Source organism: Archocentrus centrarchus, chromosome 3 (assembly GCF_007364275.1).
Source record: "Archocentrus centrarchus isolate MPI-CPG fArcCen1 chromosome 3, fArcCen1, whole genome shotgun sequence".
Classification (NCBI taxonomy): domain Eukaryota; kingdom Metazoa; phylum Chordata; class Actinopteri; order Cichliformes; family Cichlidae; genus Archocentrus; species Archocentrus centrarchus.
Genome location: NC_044348.1, coordinates 8,330,960 through 8,347,830, shown reverse-complemented (window position 1 = coordinate 8,347,830; position 16,871 = coordinate 8,330,960). Strand labels below are relative to the sequence as shown.

Sequence of the window (16,871 nt, the reverse complement as noted above, 5' to 3'; positions counted from 1 at the left end):
TGCTCATAAGTTGCACTTTGAAATAGATTGTCTTTTTACTTTGACCTTCACTGATTAGGACATGAAGGACGAATTAGAATGGCAGCACTGAAACTAAAGGAAAACATGGAGTTTGAGGGCAAAGCCATATCACCATGTGAAAAACGAAGTCCTGCTGAATTGAACTGCAAAATTACTACACTGCAGAGGGAAGACTCAGGCTTTAAATTAGTTCAGCTTTATTGTTTAATTGTGAGCCTCAAACAGAATAATATTGATTCATGGCAAACAAGCTTTGCATCATTGATATATACACTTACAAGGTATTTCATTACATTTCAACTCATGTTCAGTCTGAAATACTTTATAATATCATTTTTTTATGAGGAATTCCCATATCACTGCCACTGTAATTTGGAGATCATCGGTTTGTCAAGAGGTGACTGTCGTGGCTCAGCACCAGCACAGCCTGTGCTGAGGTAAACTGCTTAACAATTAATAGCTGAATTATTGTGTGGTTGTGAATGACTTTGTGCTGGTTTGGAGTTCATTAGAGGAGTTTAGGTGCAGTGGGAGTTTCCAGTGGGGTAGTAGGGGGAGCTTTGTTGGCTACAGGATTTAGAAGACATACAGTTCACTCTTCTGCAGGTGGGGGATAAGTGTTTTTGAGCTGCTGGTGAAACCTTCAGAGGGCAGCACAGCTGGTGCCGACCACACTGCACCCACTGGTTGCAGAATCTGGGAACACTGTAGAGTTTTGTCAGCTTTTTCAGGACCTGTTTGCCCAGAACATTTGAAGGCATCTCTGTAATCTTAATTGTAGGACCAGATCCTGTTGTTGAAGGCACAGGGAGACCACCTATGGAAACTCTAGACTTAGTTTCAAAGTCACAGCCGCACTGTGGTGCTATGTAAGTGTAAGGCAGAGGCTCGCTGTTGAAGCGAAGAGATCGCATTGGTCTCCTAGAGCGATCCCAAGCCTTGTCAAGCCACAGCTCCACTTGAGCTTTTTCCAACCTGGCAACATCATCCTCTGTCTCATCAGACTCAGTGTCAAAGACAGAGTCCTGGTATTCTTCATCACCTATTACATCATCTTCTCCTGACTGTGGCTGGTCTGCATAATTCAAAGTCTGCCTCTCAGCCAGGAGAGTGGAAGCTGTTTTAGAGATAATGCTCCAGTCCCTGAGGATGTCATCTGCAGTAGTGTGCTGTGAGGTCACCGTAAACCGGATAATGCGTTTGGTATGAATATCTGCAGGGATGAGGTACATGGTGCCTGACCGAGTCAGTCTCCTCAGCAGCTCCTGGGTCAAAGCGTTCCCTCCCTACAAAAAGAAGATGGCATAAAATGTTGCATTTGTAGTCACGCCTTGCCAAAGTTTGAACTGTTTTTATGTTTTTATGTTCACTGCTATTGCTTTGCCATTTCACCTGTGTATTCTTTAACTAGCTGCCCATATTTAAATATATAACTAAACCACCTTTGAACAAGGTGTAAGAGGGACATTTACACATCTCAGTAATGATTAGCTGGTGAAAGTTGTTACTCAACACAGCTATAATTTCAACATTTTTATAGTTTCCTGCACATTCCAAATACAAGTTGCATACTTTCAGGCAGAAGACCACCAGACCAAGGTGTCTCTTTGCAGGAACCTCAAAATTTGGGTCGCTCTTAATGTGAGACTCCAAAAGTTTTGCCATCTCAATCCCCTAAAAAAAAAAGAAAAAGTTGTGAAGGTATAGTGAGCTGTAATCTTCACATTAAATACACTTTGTTTAATGAAAGTCTAATATTTGATATTTTAAAAGAATGCCACTTACGTGTCTGATGTGAGCTTGGAGGTTTTTCAGTCCGAAGGAGCGCATGACAAACCAAAGCTTCAGAGCACGGAAGCGTCGACTGAGAGGTATTTGCCAGTGCTGAATAAAAAAAAAAGTCATGTTATCACTTCAAATGAGTCTGATTTTGAATTAGTTAAAGAAATGATAATGATGTACCATAAAATCAGTGGCTGCCTGTGAGTTTTCATGTCTGAGGTAAACAGGATCAACACTGAAGGTCTGCTGGAGCTTATATTTATCCTTTACCCTGAAATCAACGGTAAAACAAATTACCAGCATAAAAGCATTCTTCATTTTAAATTTGCAGTGAGTTCTAGGTCTGATTTCACAGAGAGAGAAAGAGCTGAGATATGGCTTAAATATCCAAACTCACCAGAATGCTGTGCAGTCAAAATGGACCATCATCCACTTAGAAGGGTTAAAAACAAAAGAGTGGGCAAATTCAATGCCCTTCAGGGACCAACGGAGCTCAGGACAAAAGTAAGCAGAGCCAGCATACGCAGCATCAACGTGGAGCCAGAGTCCTTCTTCCTCGCCTGTGAAAAGGTTTCAGTTTGAGTTCTGACTTCAAATTATTTATGGAAAGAAAAAAATGCCTGTTTCTACAGTATGATTTGGAAGTCAAATTCAAAAACACACAGACTGGTCCCAGTTCCGATAGCTTATCGAAGGCACACACTCCTGTAGTTCCCAGAGTTGAACACAACTGAAAAGGAGAGAAATAAGATTTCAGATGAGATCTGACATGTAACTCCAGTTTGTTGTGTACTTTTTAAACAATATAGCACTGTTTCTTCCCTTTAGCCTCATGAATTGTCCAAAAAAATACCTTTTATTGCCCTGATCACATAGTTATGCTATTTTTCTTTTCAGATTTTTTGTCAAGTATTTTGTATTAGATTTTTTTTTATGTTTTACTATTTTTTAATCGGTTGAAATGAAGAAATTGCCATTTGGCAGCGGAACATCACCATTAGAAAACTGACTGTAAAACAGATCTACTAAAAAATTTGGGTGTATCATTGTACATGTTGTCCAGTATGCAATCTCAGCTACAAGACTCAACGTAATCCACAGAAATGTCCTGTTGAAGTGTCTCAAACATACCAGGAAGGGAAAAAGTCCTCTGGCCCTGTCTTCTTCTATGGCTTGTTTCAAAGTGTCTCCTCTCAGAGAGAACTCCTCATCAGTGGGCAGAAACCTGATCTTCACCAATGAGATCAGTCCTGCCTTTTCAACTGAGGAATGAGCCTAAAAAAGCAAATCTGATCAGCTTCACGGTTTAGTTTATCAGGTTAATAGGAAGCTGTTGTGCAAGCAGTGGTCACACTCACCTGATCTGAAGCGTAGGCCACTAGCCTTGAATTTATGACTGAGTCGTCCACGTCCTGGTCAAGCTCAGCCCGCAGCTGCAGAATTTTGTCTTTCCTGGCTGCCAGCAGAGCAACCAGTGTACTCTCACTGACTGTGCTCTGATGGGACAGTCGGGTAGTTCAGTCACATACTGAGTCCCCAGTTACAAAAAGACTGTAAAGATTATGGCTCTAGCATAAACAGATGAAAATGTTACACACCTGCAGTATACCTCCACCTCTGCTGTCAGGATGGTGGTGGAGAAAGAAGGAGGGGAGCTCCAGTGCTTTACACAGCCAGTCCATCACATTCATTTCCAGCTCTGTGCATGCTGGGCTGGAGGCCTAAAAAGTAAACCAACAGGGCAAACAGGAAATCAGTGAAGTCGATGGTCATTGATTGATGTGATGTCTTTGTGGTTTTTGCTTACCCAGGTGAATCCAATACAGTTGATGGCATCTGCCAGCATGTCCCCGAGCATAGAGGGCCATGAAGTCAGGTTGGGATAGTAGGCATGCATGTGAGGGCTCTGCCAGTGAACCACCTGGACAGACAGATTAGAAAACACTTGCTTCATTGCCATAAATGTATTCAATAGTGGTGTCAGTGAACTGAGCAAGCAAGAATTCAAATTAGGATGTCCTGTGACACTTGGAACTTACCCCTGGCATGATGACTTTCTCAATATCGTTGAAGATATTCTCCCAGTCCTCCGGCTCTGTAGGCGCAGTCTCAGGAAGAAGCTGCCTCATGTAACCTGGTTTCACATCTGGAATGACCCTCCTCTCCCTGATGGAGCCCAGGTACTTTGTGATGTAGTCCACCATCTCCTTACCTGATCAGTAAGAGACACTGTAAAAGCTGCAGTGATATTCTCATTCATATTTATTTTCTTTATTGTGCGCTTGTTGTCATTTGAAGTAAAATATTAAAACTAGTGTAGCCAAAATGAGTCCATGATTACCTCTGCGATTGTATTCCTCACCCTGCATTTTCAGAGAAAATGCAGGCTCAATTTCTTTGAGATACTTTGTTGTACGTAACAGGTGATTGCAGTAATGCTTTGTGTATTTGGTAGTAGAGATCTCACAGCTATATAGATCCTGTCACGAAGAACACGCCCAAATTGGTGACTCATTTGAACCACCAAGCAAATGTCCTTCATGTATTATTTTTTCATTCACTGATTTCACATTTGTACTAAATATTTACTTTCCTCCTGCAGCCAAGAGGATGGTCCCTTCCTGTTTCAACATGACTGCACACCAGTGCACAAAGCAAGGTCCATAAAGACATGGATGAGTGAGTTTGGTGTGGAAGAACTTGACTGGCCTGCACAGAGTCCTGACATCAACCTGACAGAACACCTTTGGGATGAATTAGAGTGAAGACTGTGAGCCAGGCCTTCTTGTCCAATATCAGTATCTCACCTCACAAATGCACTTCTGAAAGAATGGTCAAAAAATTCCCATAAACACACTCCTAATCCTTGCGGAAAGCCTTCCCAGTGTCATGGTCCTGGACTTTTTGCCCAATGTTCTTGTGTTTTGATGTTTAGAAGTTCTGTTTTTGCTGAAGTTCTTCGGTGTTCTTGTTTGGTTACAGTTCAGATTCTCAATTTGTTACAGTTTCTGAATAATGTTATTCGTTAAAGTTATTGGCATTGAGTTCCCGTTTTCCTTTGTTATTCTTGTCTTTCCGTTGTCTCTGTGTTCCAGTGTCTTTTGTCCCTCTGTGTCATTGTCCTTTTTCTTGTGTGCCCTATATCTAGTTGTATTCCCCGTGTTGTGTCAAGTCTCCTCTTCCCTTTGTGTTGTGTTCTGTTTTGCTTTTCCTGTCTCACTAGTGTCATTCAGTCAACCTGTCCTCCCCAGATGTTTCCTCTTGTCTTGATACCCAGTGTGAATATAAGGTGTCTGCATTGTCCTCTGTCCTTTTTTGCGTCGTCAGTGTTCCCCACCAGCTGTGAGAGTTTTTTGTGATTTTCCCCTCTGGTCTCCTGGGTGTTGAGTTGTTGTCTCCAGCTCTGCCTTGCACCTGGGATTTAGGATTTTTGTATTTTGCGTTTTCAACATTATATGAAGGAGGGATTATTCACCACCAGCACCAGGTTTAACTACATGGTAGACCTTTGCCAGTTTTCTCAGACATACAGTCATTACACCACCCAAGTCTTCCACTGTGATGCCGCCTTGCCCTCCAGAAGAATCTGACAATCCTGGGGCTCCCGTGATTGACGGCCCTTGCCATAGTTTGAGACTTCCGGCTGGCATATGCCAGCGTGGGTTTTTTGGTGTACATCCCACCGTGAGCATAACTGTGTTTCATGTTTCTATGCCAGAAAATAAGGACTTTTTGTTCTCTGTTTCTGAGCTGGCAGATTATCCTAGGGTGAATGACCCTGTGGAGATCCTGGGTTCTCCTCTTTTGATAGATTCTTTTTTTTTTCCTGAGCCAGAGTTGGACTTAAAAGAGGAGAGTTTGATCCCTGAACTGATGATCAATAGGAAGATGTTTTGTTTTTGTTCAGAACCAACTAGCAATGCCATATCTTGTTCTGTTTGTGAGCTGATAACTTTTTTTGTTGTGTTCCAGAGTCGACTGTTCTTAATTTCTAATTTATGACTATGTTTACCAGCTGGCAGATTATAATAAGGATTCAGACTATATTTTCAAGTGTGTTTGCATACACCTTCTTGGTCTCCCACAGACTTTGTACCCCCCAAGCCCGGGGTTTTCTCAGAGACTAGTCTTTCAGTAAAACCCTCTTTTCCTGAAATGGTTCAGTATGTTCCCAAGCTGACAGAGTAGACATTTTGTGTGATGTGTTTGAACCTGCTACGGAAAAGACTGTTTTGGCTTTTCAAGAGACTGTGTGTTCCAGCTTTGGCTTCAGCCATCAGTGGAGTTGGATGTAAGCCCCGCACAGCTCCAGTCTGTGCATCCTGTGCAGTCAGCGCAACCTGCACCATTAGTGTTCAGCCGCCACACCTTCAGCATCGTCAGCCGTCGTGTCTTTGCCGCCTTTAGCCTTTAGTCTTCAGCGTCTCAACAGCCGTCATACCAAAAGTTTTCAAAATTTCAAGTCACCTGCATCTTGTCAGCCATCTCTAGAGTCTTTCGAGCAACCTGCACCCCCCAGTGCCACCACCAGAGTCTTTTGAGCAACCTGCAAAGCAATCCCACTTGTCTCAGGCGACAGCTGCATGCCCTGCAAAGCAATCCCAGTCATTTGAGGTGAAGTTTCAGCATTAATTTACTTTAAGTTCAGTCTCTTGCATCCTGCGTTTGGGTCCAACCCGGCCTGCACAGCCTCACTCATGATACCCAGAAGAGTTGAAGCTGTTATAGCTGCAGAGGGTGGGCCAACATCATATTAAACCCTATGGATTAAGAATGGGATGTCAATCAAGTGTATATGCATGTGAAAGCAGACAAGCAAATCCTTTTGGCAATATAGTGTAGCTACCTCTGTACCACAGTGCTGCTTTTCTAATGGAATTTTGTGGAGCTATAGAAAATGGTAACACATGAAACCCCCACACACACACACACACAAATGAAGATTTACACAGGGTTTATTGCAGGTTATACCAACATGTTTATGACCTCAAACAACATCCACTTTGGCTCTGTTCTCCATTGTTTGTACTAGTGTAGTAGTGGCTCAGAGGCACCTGTGGCTGACCCTCTCTGATAGGGACAGGGCTATTTATCTAGACGAACCAGTTTGTACTTGTTGTTTGTAAAATCCTAAAGTTCAGCTTGCAAAGTTGATGAGATGGTGTATTTGCTGAAGTCTGCCTCTCCGATTACAAATATCACCATTGTCTTAAGAAGCAGGTTCTCTGCCTCCAACTTTTGGAATGACTGTAGAAAATGTAATTTGACTGTCATCCAGTACATAGGTGAGATTATGCATTACTTATGCAACACACCAAAGGTAAAGTTTAATATCACATATATTTAATAACAGCAATATTGTGCCATGGCTCGCCACTGTGCAGGCAGGAAGGAGGACCCCAAAATGCAGAACTCCGGGATTGGGTGTAATTTACTCACAAGCTTTATTTACACAAATGATACAGAAATAAACATGAACTCCCCCCGGAATACACCTAATGGGGGAGAGACGTGAAACTGACTCGACTAGACGAAATTTGGAACAAGTGGCAGAGAGCATTTTCTCCACAAAGTAGGAGGGGGATATGTAGAAGGACAGATAGGTTGCAACCAGAGATCAGGCGGACACTGCTGTATTCTGTACGTGGCACTCCCTTTATTTTTCTTGCTTTACACAGTACAAGACCCTTCAATGACGATTGCACAATCCGCCAAAACATTCTCTGGTTCCCCAACGAGAACCTCTTTTTTTAAATTGCTTTCATGAATCAACAAATAAAAACAACAGAAGAAGAGTTCCCCTTCAGTCGATTCACTCGGTATAGCACATATAGTATGGGATATCACGGCCTCGCGTGGCCTGCTGAAGACACCTCTATTCACGCCTCTAAGGCAAATGATCTGTGATGACATATATGTGGCTCTGCCCGCACATATATAACACTGTCATCACAGTCATTCCTCAGTTCTTACGCTCTTCACCTCGCTAAGAACACCTCTGCTGAGGCGAACTAACTAGCTGCTGCAAGTTAGCTCTGTTGTCTGCCCCTGTTGGTGTTAGCCCCACTGCTCAGTTCGTGTGTGGACTGCATTTTCACATTTTTGCTTTGCGTTTTAGCATGAATACTAAACCAAAGCAAGCAGAGCAGAAATCTTCTGTTCGCCCCTGTCCTCAGGGGTGCGGTTTCTCTCTGCACGACAAGGACTAGCACGACGCGTGCCCCATCTGCCTGGGGATTGTCCACGCTAGGTGAGCGTTGACTGAGCCCGATGTCTGCCAGATCTCGCGACAGAAACAAGCAACCAACTCTATGAAAACAAGCCCAAAAGAAGCCCAACTGGCAACCCACAACATTGTGTGAAACTGAGGCTACTTTTAAACAGTACAGTAATCCCTTGCTACTTCGCGGTTCGCTTTTCGCGGACTCGCTGTTTCTCGGGTTTTCAATCAATATTAGTGTAAAATATTTATTGCGGTATTTTCGCTGTTTTGTGGGATTTTGCGGTACTCGTTCTTCACATGCGTAGTACGTGTTGTACAGTAATGTATATATTTGGTGTATAAGTGTGTGGGGAGGGTTTATAAAAACTTAAAATAGTGTATAACTACTAAAATAATGTATAAGTATTAAAAAAAATATAGCATCCCTACTTCGCGGATTTTCACTTATCGCGGGTGGTCCTGGAACGTAACACCCACGATAAGTGAGGGATTACTGTATAGGTCTATAGCAGTATAGCTTATTTCTTTGTTTTGTCTCACTGTGTGTTGGAGCAGTGAAACCCATGGTTCTTAGCCTCATAGAAGAGAAGGGTGCACAGTTTTTTGTGTGTGTGTGCGTGTGTGTTTCTCTGTATTAGCATGTTGAACTAAATCAGCATGGTGAGCACATATTTCACACTGGCAAAATCTGGGGAATGCCTTTGGTACATCTCCCATTAGGACCGCAGCTACTTTCAGAGGTGTATGCGGACATTTTTTTTGGGGGGGGGGTGCCTAATCAGCGCCGTTCCTCTGTTACTGATCATTTCATATGCACAGCTGTTAAATACAGAAAATGCGACTAGAGAAATAATTCCGTTGCATCGTTTTGGCGCCCCTATGCATTGCATCTAGTGCACACCCACTTTTAGTACCACTGTCTCCCATCCGAGCTCGGATCCATTCTGTAAGTGGGCTCTCTTTATTAAATATATTTTTTTCTATATTTTCCCCATTTACTGGAGTTTATTCTTACGCTGCCTCCTCACTCTGGGCTGTTTGTTTGGGTGTGCGCCCGGTCAACTTAGGCAGGAGCGATAAACATGAAACGGGGGCTTGGAAGGGACAAACTACCTACCACTCGTCTTTTGCTTTTGCGAGAGATATTCAAGGAGTTTCACTTGGAAAGAAAGTCAAGCCCAAATAAGCCACTCCACGTTCAAAAACAAGCCCAAAAAACTGCAACCCGCGACTCACGAGATTTGCAAGCGACTTTAGAAAAAAACGCTTATAATAAGCGGACTTGGCAACATTGATGTCTGTGCGTTTTGTCACCAGCTCCGGCGCTCGACCCTAGAGAGACGGGTAACGTTTGTGGAAAAAGTGCTGGGAAGGACAGCTGTCGCACGGCATGACCCCCTCCTGTCCAAGTCTGTGAGCCCGGCTTTCCCTGGATCCGAAGGCGAGGAGTAACCAACTGATGTCCCCACATTTAGCTGGGCAGACCATATGGAGGACACTGAAGGGTTAGCCGAAAGTGAGCCAGAACCATGCGAGAGCGCTGGCTAGCTTCAGTCTGAGCTAGTCGCTTGCCAGGATGACGAGGACCTGCTGGACATCGACCTGGATTTGCATGGTTTGTCGGAGGATGAACAGGAGAGCCTGTCGTCGGCTCAGTGTGCCGCTGCTGCTGCTGTGCCGGCCGAGACGACATGTCTCTTTTTTTGCTATTTCACCATGCAGCGGATAAGCCGCAGGTGGACTGGCCCTCTCCTCCGCCAACTCAGAAACCGTCACGGTTCGCGGGGTTTTTCCTCCCACCCGAGCCTACGACGGTCAGAAACCACCTTCCCATGTTCCCAGATTTTGTCTCCGAGCTGACCGCTTCATGGAGCAAACCACTGTCTACCCACGTCACTGGACAGTATCTGGAACTTCACAGCGCCAAGGAGGCTGGCTTAGGTAACCCACCTCCGATGGAGCCATCCCTGGTGGCTTATCTGGCCCCGTCCCATAACCATCGTGTGGCTGGCCCGTCAACTCTCCCATCCAAGCACTGCAGATTTTCTGCGTCTCAGCTGGACAAGATTTATCGGGCTCAGGCAGGCGCTGCCCACGCCATGAGCTCCACTACTATGCTCCAGACATACCAGGCAATGTGCCTGGCGGAGCTCGACTCACTGGTTCCCCCAGACAGCCTACTGGTGCCTCTCCTCGATGAGGTCAGAGTCACCACAGACTACATTCTCTGTGCGTCACGCTGCACAGTGCTCTCCCTGGGCAGACGGATGGCTTCGACAGTAGTGGCTCAGAGGCACCTGTGGCTGACCCTCTCTGATAGGGACAGGGCTATTTATCTAGAGGAACCAGTGTCTGCTGCCGGATTATTTGGGCAATCACTCGAAGCTATTCAAGCTAAATTCGAGCTGAGGAAGAAGCAGATGGAAGCTCTGCGTGATATCATCCCCAGACGTGATGCGAAGCCCAAGTTGGCAGCTAACTCTCGCAGGCCCGCCGTTTCTCTGCCCACCGGAAAGAGAGCGGCGCCCACAGCTGCTGTGGGGGGCACCACCAGCGAGAATACAGCTGCCGGGTCGGGTTCCACGCCAGTCAGCTTGGAGCAAAGGCCCACCTTCGGGTCCCAGGAGGAAGAATCCTCAGCCCTCCTAGCTCTGGAATTGAGTAGAGAGGGGCTCCAGCGGCAGAGAGATGCCACTTCCCCCCATCTGTTGCCGCACAAAGGGTGCTGCTTAAGTTCTGTTCAGGTTGGGTTAAATGCTCAGGTGACCACATCAAGTGCTCCTCCTGTATTTCATTGTTATGCCCCAATAAAGGTGCCTCTTGCAAACCATATAAGTGTACATGTTCCTGTACTACGATCAATAAAGAATGCATATTCGCAAACAAGTGCAAATCCTCAGCCTGCAGGCCAAATGAGCCGTGTCAGGCAGGTCATGCCTTTCCCCGCAGACACACTGGGGGGCGACATCGCCTCACCTACAATGCTGCAGGTAAGCCGACTGGCGGCCCACCTCCCTCAGTGGCACACTTGCGCCCCCTCTCCATGGGTGGTGAAAACTGTTGCTACAGGTTACCGGTTACAGTTCCGGACCAGGCCGCCTCGCTTCCGCGGTATAATAAGCTCTACCATAAGAAGCGAAGCAATGACAATACTAAGGGAGGAAATAGACTCGCTGCTGCAAAAGAAAGCAATACGAGTGGTCCCCGCTTCGGAGACGGACAAAGGTTGGTACAGCCGCTACTTTGTTGTTCCAAAGAAAGGGGGGGGGGGGGGGGGGGCTCCGTCCTATTCTCGACCTGCGAGCCTTGAACAAATACCTGCGAACTTACAAGTTCAAGATGCTAACACTCATGCAGCTTCTGAATGCAGTCAGCCCAGGCAATTGGTTTACGACAATCGATCTAACAGATGCCTCCTTTCACGTGGCTATACACCCAAATCACAGGCAGTTTCTGAGGTTCGCATTTGAGGGCGTAACCTACGAATACCTGCTGCTGCCTTTCGGCCTGTCTCTCGCTCCTCGCACCTTCACAAAATGTGCCGAGGCAGCGTTACCTCCCCTCCGAGAGAGAGGTGTCCGCATTTTAGCCTATCTAGACGACTGGGCTCTCATAGCGGGCTCCAGAGAACAGGCGGCGATGCAGCTCTCACTGGTACTGTCTCACATTCAGGCACTGGGTTTCTCAGTGAATTTTCAGAAAAGCTCGCTGACCCTGAGCCAGCAGATCCCCTTCCTTGGACTAGAAATATGCTCGCTCTCTGGCCGAGCATGTCTGTCAGAGCACAGAGTAGCCGCGTTTCACCGCTGCCTCGATCACTTTTAGTTGGGACACAGACTGCGTTTCCAAACAATCTTACGGTTGTTGGGCATGATGGCATCTATGATTGCCGTAGTGCCACTCGGGCTGTTAAGGGTGAGAGCTTTCCAGGGATGGACTCTCTCTCACCGCCTGTGCACCACCTGCGGAGGACGCTGATGATAACCGCTTCCTGCATGTTAGCAATCCGCCCTTGGAAGGAGCCCGGTCTGCTGCATCAGGGCTGTCAGATCAGGAGGGTGTCGTTTCGCAAGGTGGTGTCCACAGATGCCTCCCTGAGGGGGTGGGGGGCTCTGTGCGACGGTGCATTGGTGAGAGGGGTCTGGACTGCACTACAGCGCAAGCTGCACATCAATCACTTAGAGCTGCTAGCCGCTTTTCTAGCGCTCAAGCATTTTTGTCCAGTTCTAATGGGCCAGCATGTTTTGGTCCGGACAAACAATTCGACAGTGGTCTCTTACATAAACAGGCAGGGAGGTACACGTTCCCTTCCCCTGTTAAAGCTGTCTCACTCTCTGCTGTTATGGTGCAGTGTTCGTTTTCTGTCGCTGAGAGCCACTCACATTCTGGGCCGTCAAATAGTTATGTCTATAACTTCTGTTCCCTGAAGGAGAGGAATGAGGTACAACACTAGGATGCCCGCCGTGCAGCTGGGCTCGGTGAAGAGCAGCTATTGAACTGAGGAATGACTGTGATGACAGTGTTATATATGTGCGGGCGGAGCCACACATATGTCATCACAGGTCATTTGCCTTAGAGGCATGAATAGAGGTATCTTCAGCAGGACACGCGGGGGCGTGATATCCCATACTATATGTGCTGTACCGAGTGAATCGACTGAAAGGGAACAACCTCATTGTCAAATTCACTGACGACACCATAGTGGTCGGACTCCTCTCAAGGGGAGATGAGGCAGCCTACAGGGAGAAGGTCCTGAACTTGGAAGCCTGGTGTTCAGAGAACAACCTGGCACTGAACACCATGAAAACCAAAGAAATCATCCTGGACTTCAGGAAGCACAAACCTGACCCAGCCCCCCTCTACATCAATGGCCAGTGTGTGGAAAGGGTCCACACCGGTTTCTTGGTGTTTTCATCTCTGCTGATCTCTCTTGGACAGATAACATCACAGCTGTTATCAAGAAGGTTTAGCAGCGACTACAGTTCCTGAGGGTTCACAGGAAGAACAACTTAGACTGTTGCAGACCTTCTACCACTTGTCCATCGAGAGCATTCTGTCATACTGTATCACAGTATGGTACAGCAGCTGCACTGAGGCAGACAGGGGGAGGCTTCAGAGGGAGGCACAAAGGGTTTTTTGGTCCTTGTTCTCTGTGCTCAGTTTTTTGGCTGTAAACATATTTGTCCCTGTTTTTTCTCTTTCTTCATTCCTCCGTCCATTCCGATAGTTTCAGCAGTCTCCCTCCAGGAATTTGCTGACATTTGTGAGTCCTTATATTGATGCTTTGATTATTGGTCCTGATTATCATTCTCTGACTGATAAAGTAGCCGGAAACGCACAAGGACGGAACAGGTTAATCACAACGTTGCGGCTGCGTGAACCTGACGAGTAGTCACATTTCTCCAGAGGTGAATGTCAGGTTAGAGCAGGGGTGGGCAACTCCAGGCCTCGAGAGCCCCTGTCCTGCAGGTTTTAGATGTGTTCCTGATCCAACACACCTGAATCAAATGGCTGAATTACCTCCTCAGTATGCAGTCAAGTTCTCCAGAGTCCTGCTAATGACTTCTATATGTGATTCAGGTGTGTTGGATCAGGAACACATCTAAAACCTGCAGGACACCGGCCCTCGAGGCCTGGAGTTGCCCACCCCTGGGTTAGAGTGACTCTCCCGCTTTCTTGTGCACACGCGCACACAGCTGCCCCACAGCACTCCCAGCTTAAACTCGGAGAGTGGAAAAATGATCGCTCCACAAGGACTTTAAATAAAATGACAAACAAAAAAGGAAAAGGAAGGTAATTTTATCTATAATTTCAGTTAGTTTTTTAAACTCACAATACAGTTTTAGTTAGTTAGCGTTTTTTGCTTTTAATTGTAGTTTTTCAACAGTTTTTCAACAACAGCAGCAGCTGTTTTATGTGCAGTTTGTGCACACGCAGCAAGCGCAAAAAAGGCGGAGCCATTACTGTTGAGCTCAGATGGAGTGAAAGGAAATGTTTTTCTGGCGTCCAAAGCAGCAGCGCTTTTTTCTGTAACCACTGTTAAAACCTTTACTTTGAAACAGCTGGAGGTCCTTCATCAACCACCTGATCAGTAAGTGCCAACAAGAAAAGAGAACTTTGTAGTTGCTGCATCCACTGGTGTTTGTTTCACACAGCAAAAAACTGCAGTATGGAATTTAAAAAAATACAGATGAACTGTTAATATGAGACACGTATTTCTAATCCGATCACTCAGTCAATGGAAGAATCGATAGTTGCAACCCTATTTGGCTGTACTGCTTTCACTATACTGTATGAATAATCTCCATCTCATGTAACATTTAGTTGGTGAGGACTGCCAGAGTCTGGCTGGCTCAGAGGCTGTCATGGTCCTGGGCCCTCTGCCCAGCGTTTTGTGTTTAGTTTTATTTTCCCTGTGTTATTTCCTAGTTTGTTTTGGTTTTCATTGTTCTTAGATCTGGCTTTATCATTTGTGGTTTTCTTGTTCCTTCATCCCTGTCTCCCTTGCGTCTGTGTTCTGGTGTCTGTCCTTATGTCTTACCTCAGTCAGGGCCCCTAGTGTCAGCTTCCATGCCATCTCCATCACCTGCACCAAGACAATCCCCTAAGTAGCCGCAGCTGTCCAATGGAGCAGCCGTGTACCCTGCACCGCAGCCCCAGCCTGCGCATTCGGGGCCTCACTCTAAAGGTCCCATTCATCCCAAGGGTCTGGCTCAGATCAGCTGAATATGTTCCCAAACAGGGAAAATCTACTCTTTCTGGCTGGTTTCATCACCAAAAAGCTCAAATAGATTGCAAACCAACGCGCAACAGTGGCCAATACCACAATCTGTGAGGGGGGGAGTCTGTTGCGTTTCGCTGCCCGTTATATTTCGAATTGCACACCAAACCCATGAATCGTTTCCTGAATCACTCACGTGGTACGGCCGGCTTGCGAGGCTTCGCACGTCACGACACAAGCCTCGATACACAAAAGTCTCCCTCAATTACCAGATACACGCTTCGAATCCTCGACACAGAACGACACATCACTACTGTTCAAGTCAAGTGTTTTGGTTTTTGTGTCTGCACTTTTGCCACTGGTCCCATCCTGTCCGGTCTTGAAAATAAAGTGGATTTTAAGTTAACCTTTGCTTGGCACATCCTGTATTGGGGTCCTCCTTCCTGCCTGCCATGCAGCTGTTTCGTGACAGTACCTGGATGTACAACTTTGTAAAGAATAAGTCAGCCTTTTGCTATTTTTGTTCTGTATCTTTTCTATTTACATTTTAATAGCACAGCTGAGAGTCTTTATATAGAGGGAAAAAAACAATGTATTTGAGGAGCATTATTTAAATATGCCAATAGTTTATTTTTCAGTAATTTCTCACCCCTGACCTTCTGTGTTTTCATATTGAGTTTTATTCCCAGTGTTGTGACTAGTCTGCGTTTCTGTCCCATGTCTGTGTCTCTGTTTCCCTGTGTCGTGCTCCTTGTTTAGTCACTTCCTGTTTTATTTTGACAGTCTTGTGTTTCCTGTGCTTTGTTTAATTTTGCTTCCCCTGTTATAAGTTTTATTTGCTTTACCTGCTGTTTCCTCTTGCCCTGATTACCTATTGTGTATTTAAGCCCTCAGTTTATATCTGTTCTTTGTCGCGTCTTCTTCAGTGTTCCCTGGCTGTGTGTGTCCCAGCACTGTTGTTCTGTATTTAGTTCTGGCTCCTGTCTAGCTGAGTTTATGGTTTCTTGTGTGTTCTTAGTAAAACCACCTTTAAGTTCTATTTTTGTCTGAGTCTGCGTCCTGGGGTCGAATCCTGCCTGCCACACAACGAGCTATGACACATGTAACTTTGACTTTGAAGTACCTTTTTGTTTATACCTTTTGGGAAGAAAATATATCAAGATATGTATATCGTATATCGCCATTCAGCTAAAAAATATCGAGATATTACTATATCACCCAGCCCTAGTTTCTTCTGTCTTTTAGGACATTGGCATGATTAACAAAAATAAAAAAAAAAATTCATGAACAATTTAGGTGAACTTGGGGGGCCCATGGCAGTTGTGCAGCTCCATCTGTTGCCTATGCCTCTGGGCGACCCTGCCTGCCTCAGTTTATCAGATGAGTTCTATTTAAGTGATTTCTTGATTCAAAAGGACTGACAGTAATGAGGTCTGGGTGTGGCTAATGAAATTGATCTCAGCTGAAGGAGCAATTACTTTTTCACACAGGGTGAGGTAGTTTAGAATAGCTTTTTTCCCTCAATAAATTAAATCATCATTTAAAAACTGTATTTTGTATTTACTCTGGTTATCTTTTTCTAATATTAAAAGTTGTTTCATCTGAAACATGTACGGTAAGTGTGACAAAAAATACCCCTGAAAAAACAGGAAAGGGGGCAAATACGTTCTTACAGCACTGTACTTAACCTTTTGCACGCTCATTATCTATCACTGGAATCATTGAATCTTCCAATAAGAAGGTTTTGAAAGAAAAAATATGTATTTGAATAGGTGCTTGTTTCCCATAGTAAGACAGTTATACGTTGTGTTTTGAACCAGAACCTCTTAATAAGTTGACCTGGCTCTCTGGCAGGATGTATTGGTAGTTACTGGCACCTTTAAGCAGATTAAGGGTGCTCACATCAGGGATATTTTATTTTACCTGGAGGACAATAAGGGCTACGTACCCATGACTCAGGGGATATTCAGCTCCATTGCAGAGGGAAGACTCAGGCTTTAAATGAGTTCAGCTTTATTGTTTAATTGTGAGCCTCAAACAGAATAATATTGATTCATGGCAAACAACCATTACATCATTGATATATACACTTACAATGTATTTCATTACATTTCAACTCATGTT

General features: G+C 45.2%; 1 protein-coding gene across 2 annotated transcripts; it reads right to left on the bottom strand.

Annotated features, from left to right (window-relative positions):
- Positions 1-273: 273 nt before the first annotated feature.
- On the bottom strand, positions 274-14,935 carry LOC115776889 (histidine decarboxylase-like). Of its 2 annotated transcripts, none has more exons than XM_030724703.1 (12): positions 14,568-14,935; positions 3,843-4,015; positions 3,611-3,724; positions 3,402-3,524; positions 3,162-3,299; positions 2,935-3,078; positions 2,467-2,533; positions 2,201-2,363; positions 1,984-2,074; positions 1,807-1,905; positions 1,594-1,695; positions 274-1,307 (listed from the first exon to the last, which is right to left on the bottom strand). In XM_030724703.1, exons 2-12 carry the CDS (start codon positions 4,005-4,007, stop codon positions 540-542), a joined length of 1,974 nt encoding a protein of 657 aa, XP_030580563.1. In that variant the 5' UTR covers positions 4,008-4,015; positions 14,568-14,935; the 3' UTR covers positions 274-539. The 2 variants fall into 2 exon arrangements, with proteins under 2 accessions (XP_030580563.1, XP_030580553.1); XM_030724693.1 differs by lacking the exon at positions 14,568-14,935 and adding an exon at positions 4,145-4,252.
- Between the last annotated feature and the right edge of the window lie 1,936 nt (positions 14,936-16,871).

Bases quoted from the DNA above. Each gene is read 5' to 3' on its own strand.
- LOC115776889 (XM_030724693.1), bottom strand. From the start codon at position 4,172: ATGCAGGGTGAGGAATACAATCGCAGAG. The intron at 2,075-2,200 runs GTGAGTTTGGAT...CGTTGATTTCAG, and splicing joins TTTGACTGCACAGCATTCTG to GGTAAAGGATAAATATAAGC. The intron at 1,696-1,806 runs GTAAGTGGCATT...TTTTTTTTTTAG, and splicing joins TCCAAGCTCACATCAGACAC to GGGATTGAGATGGCAAAACT.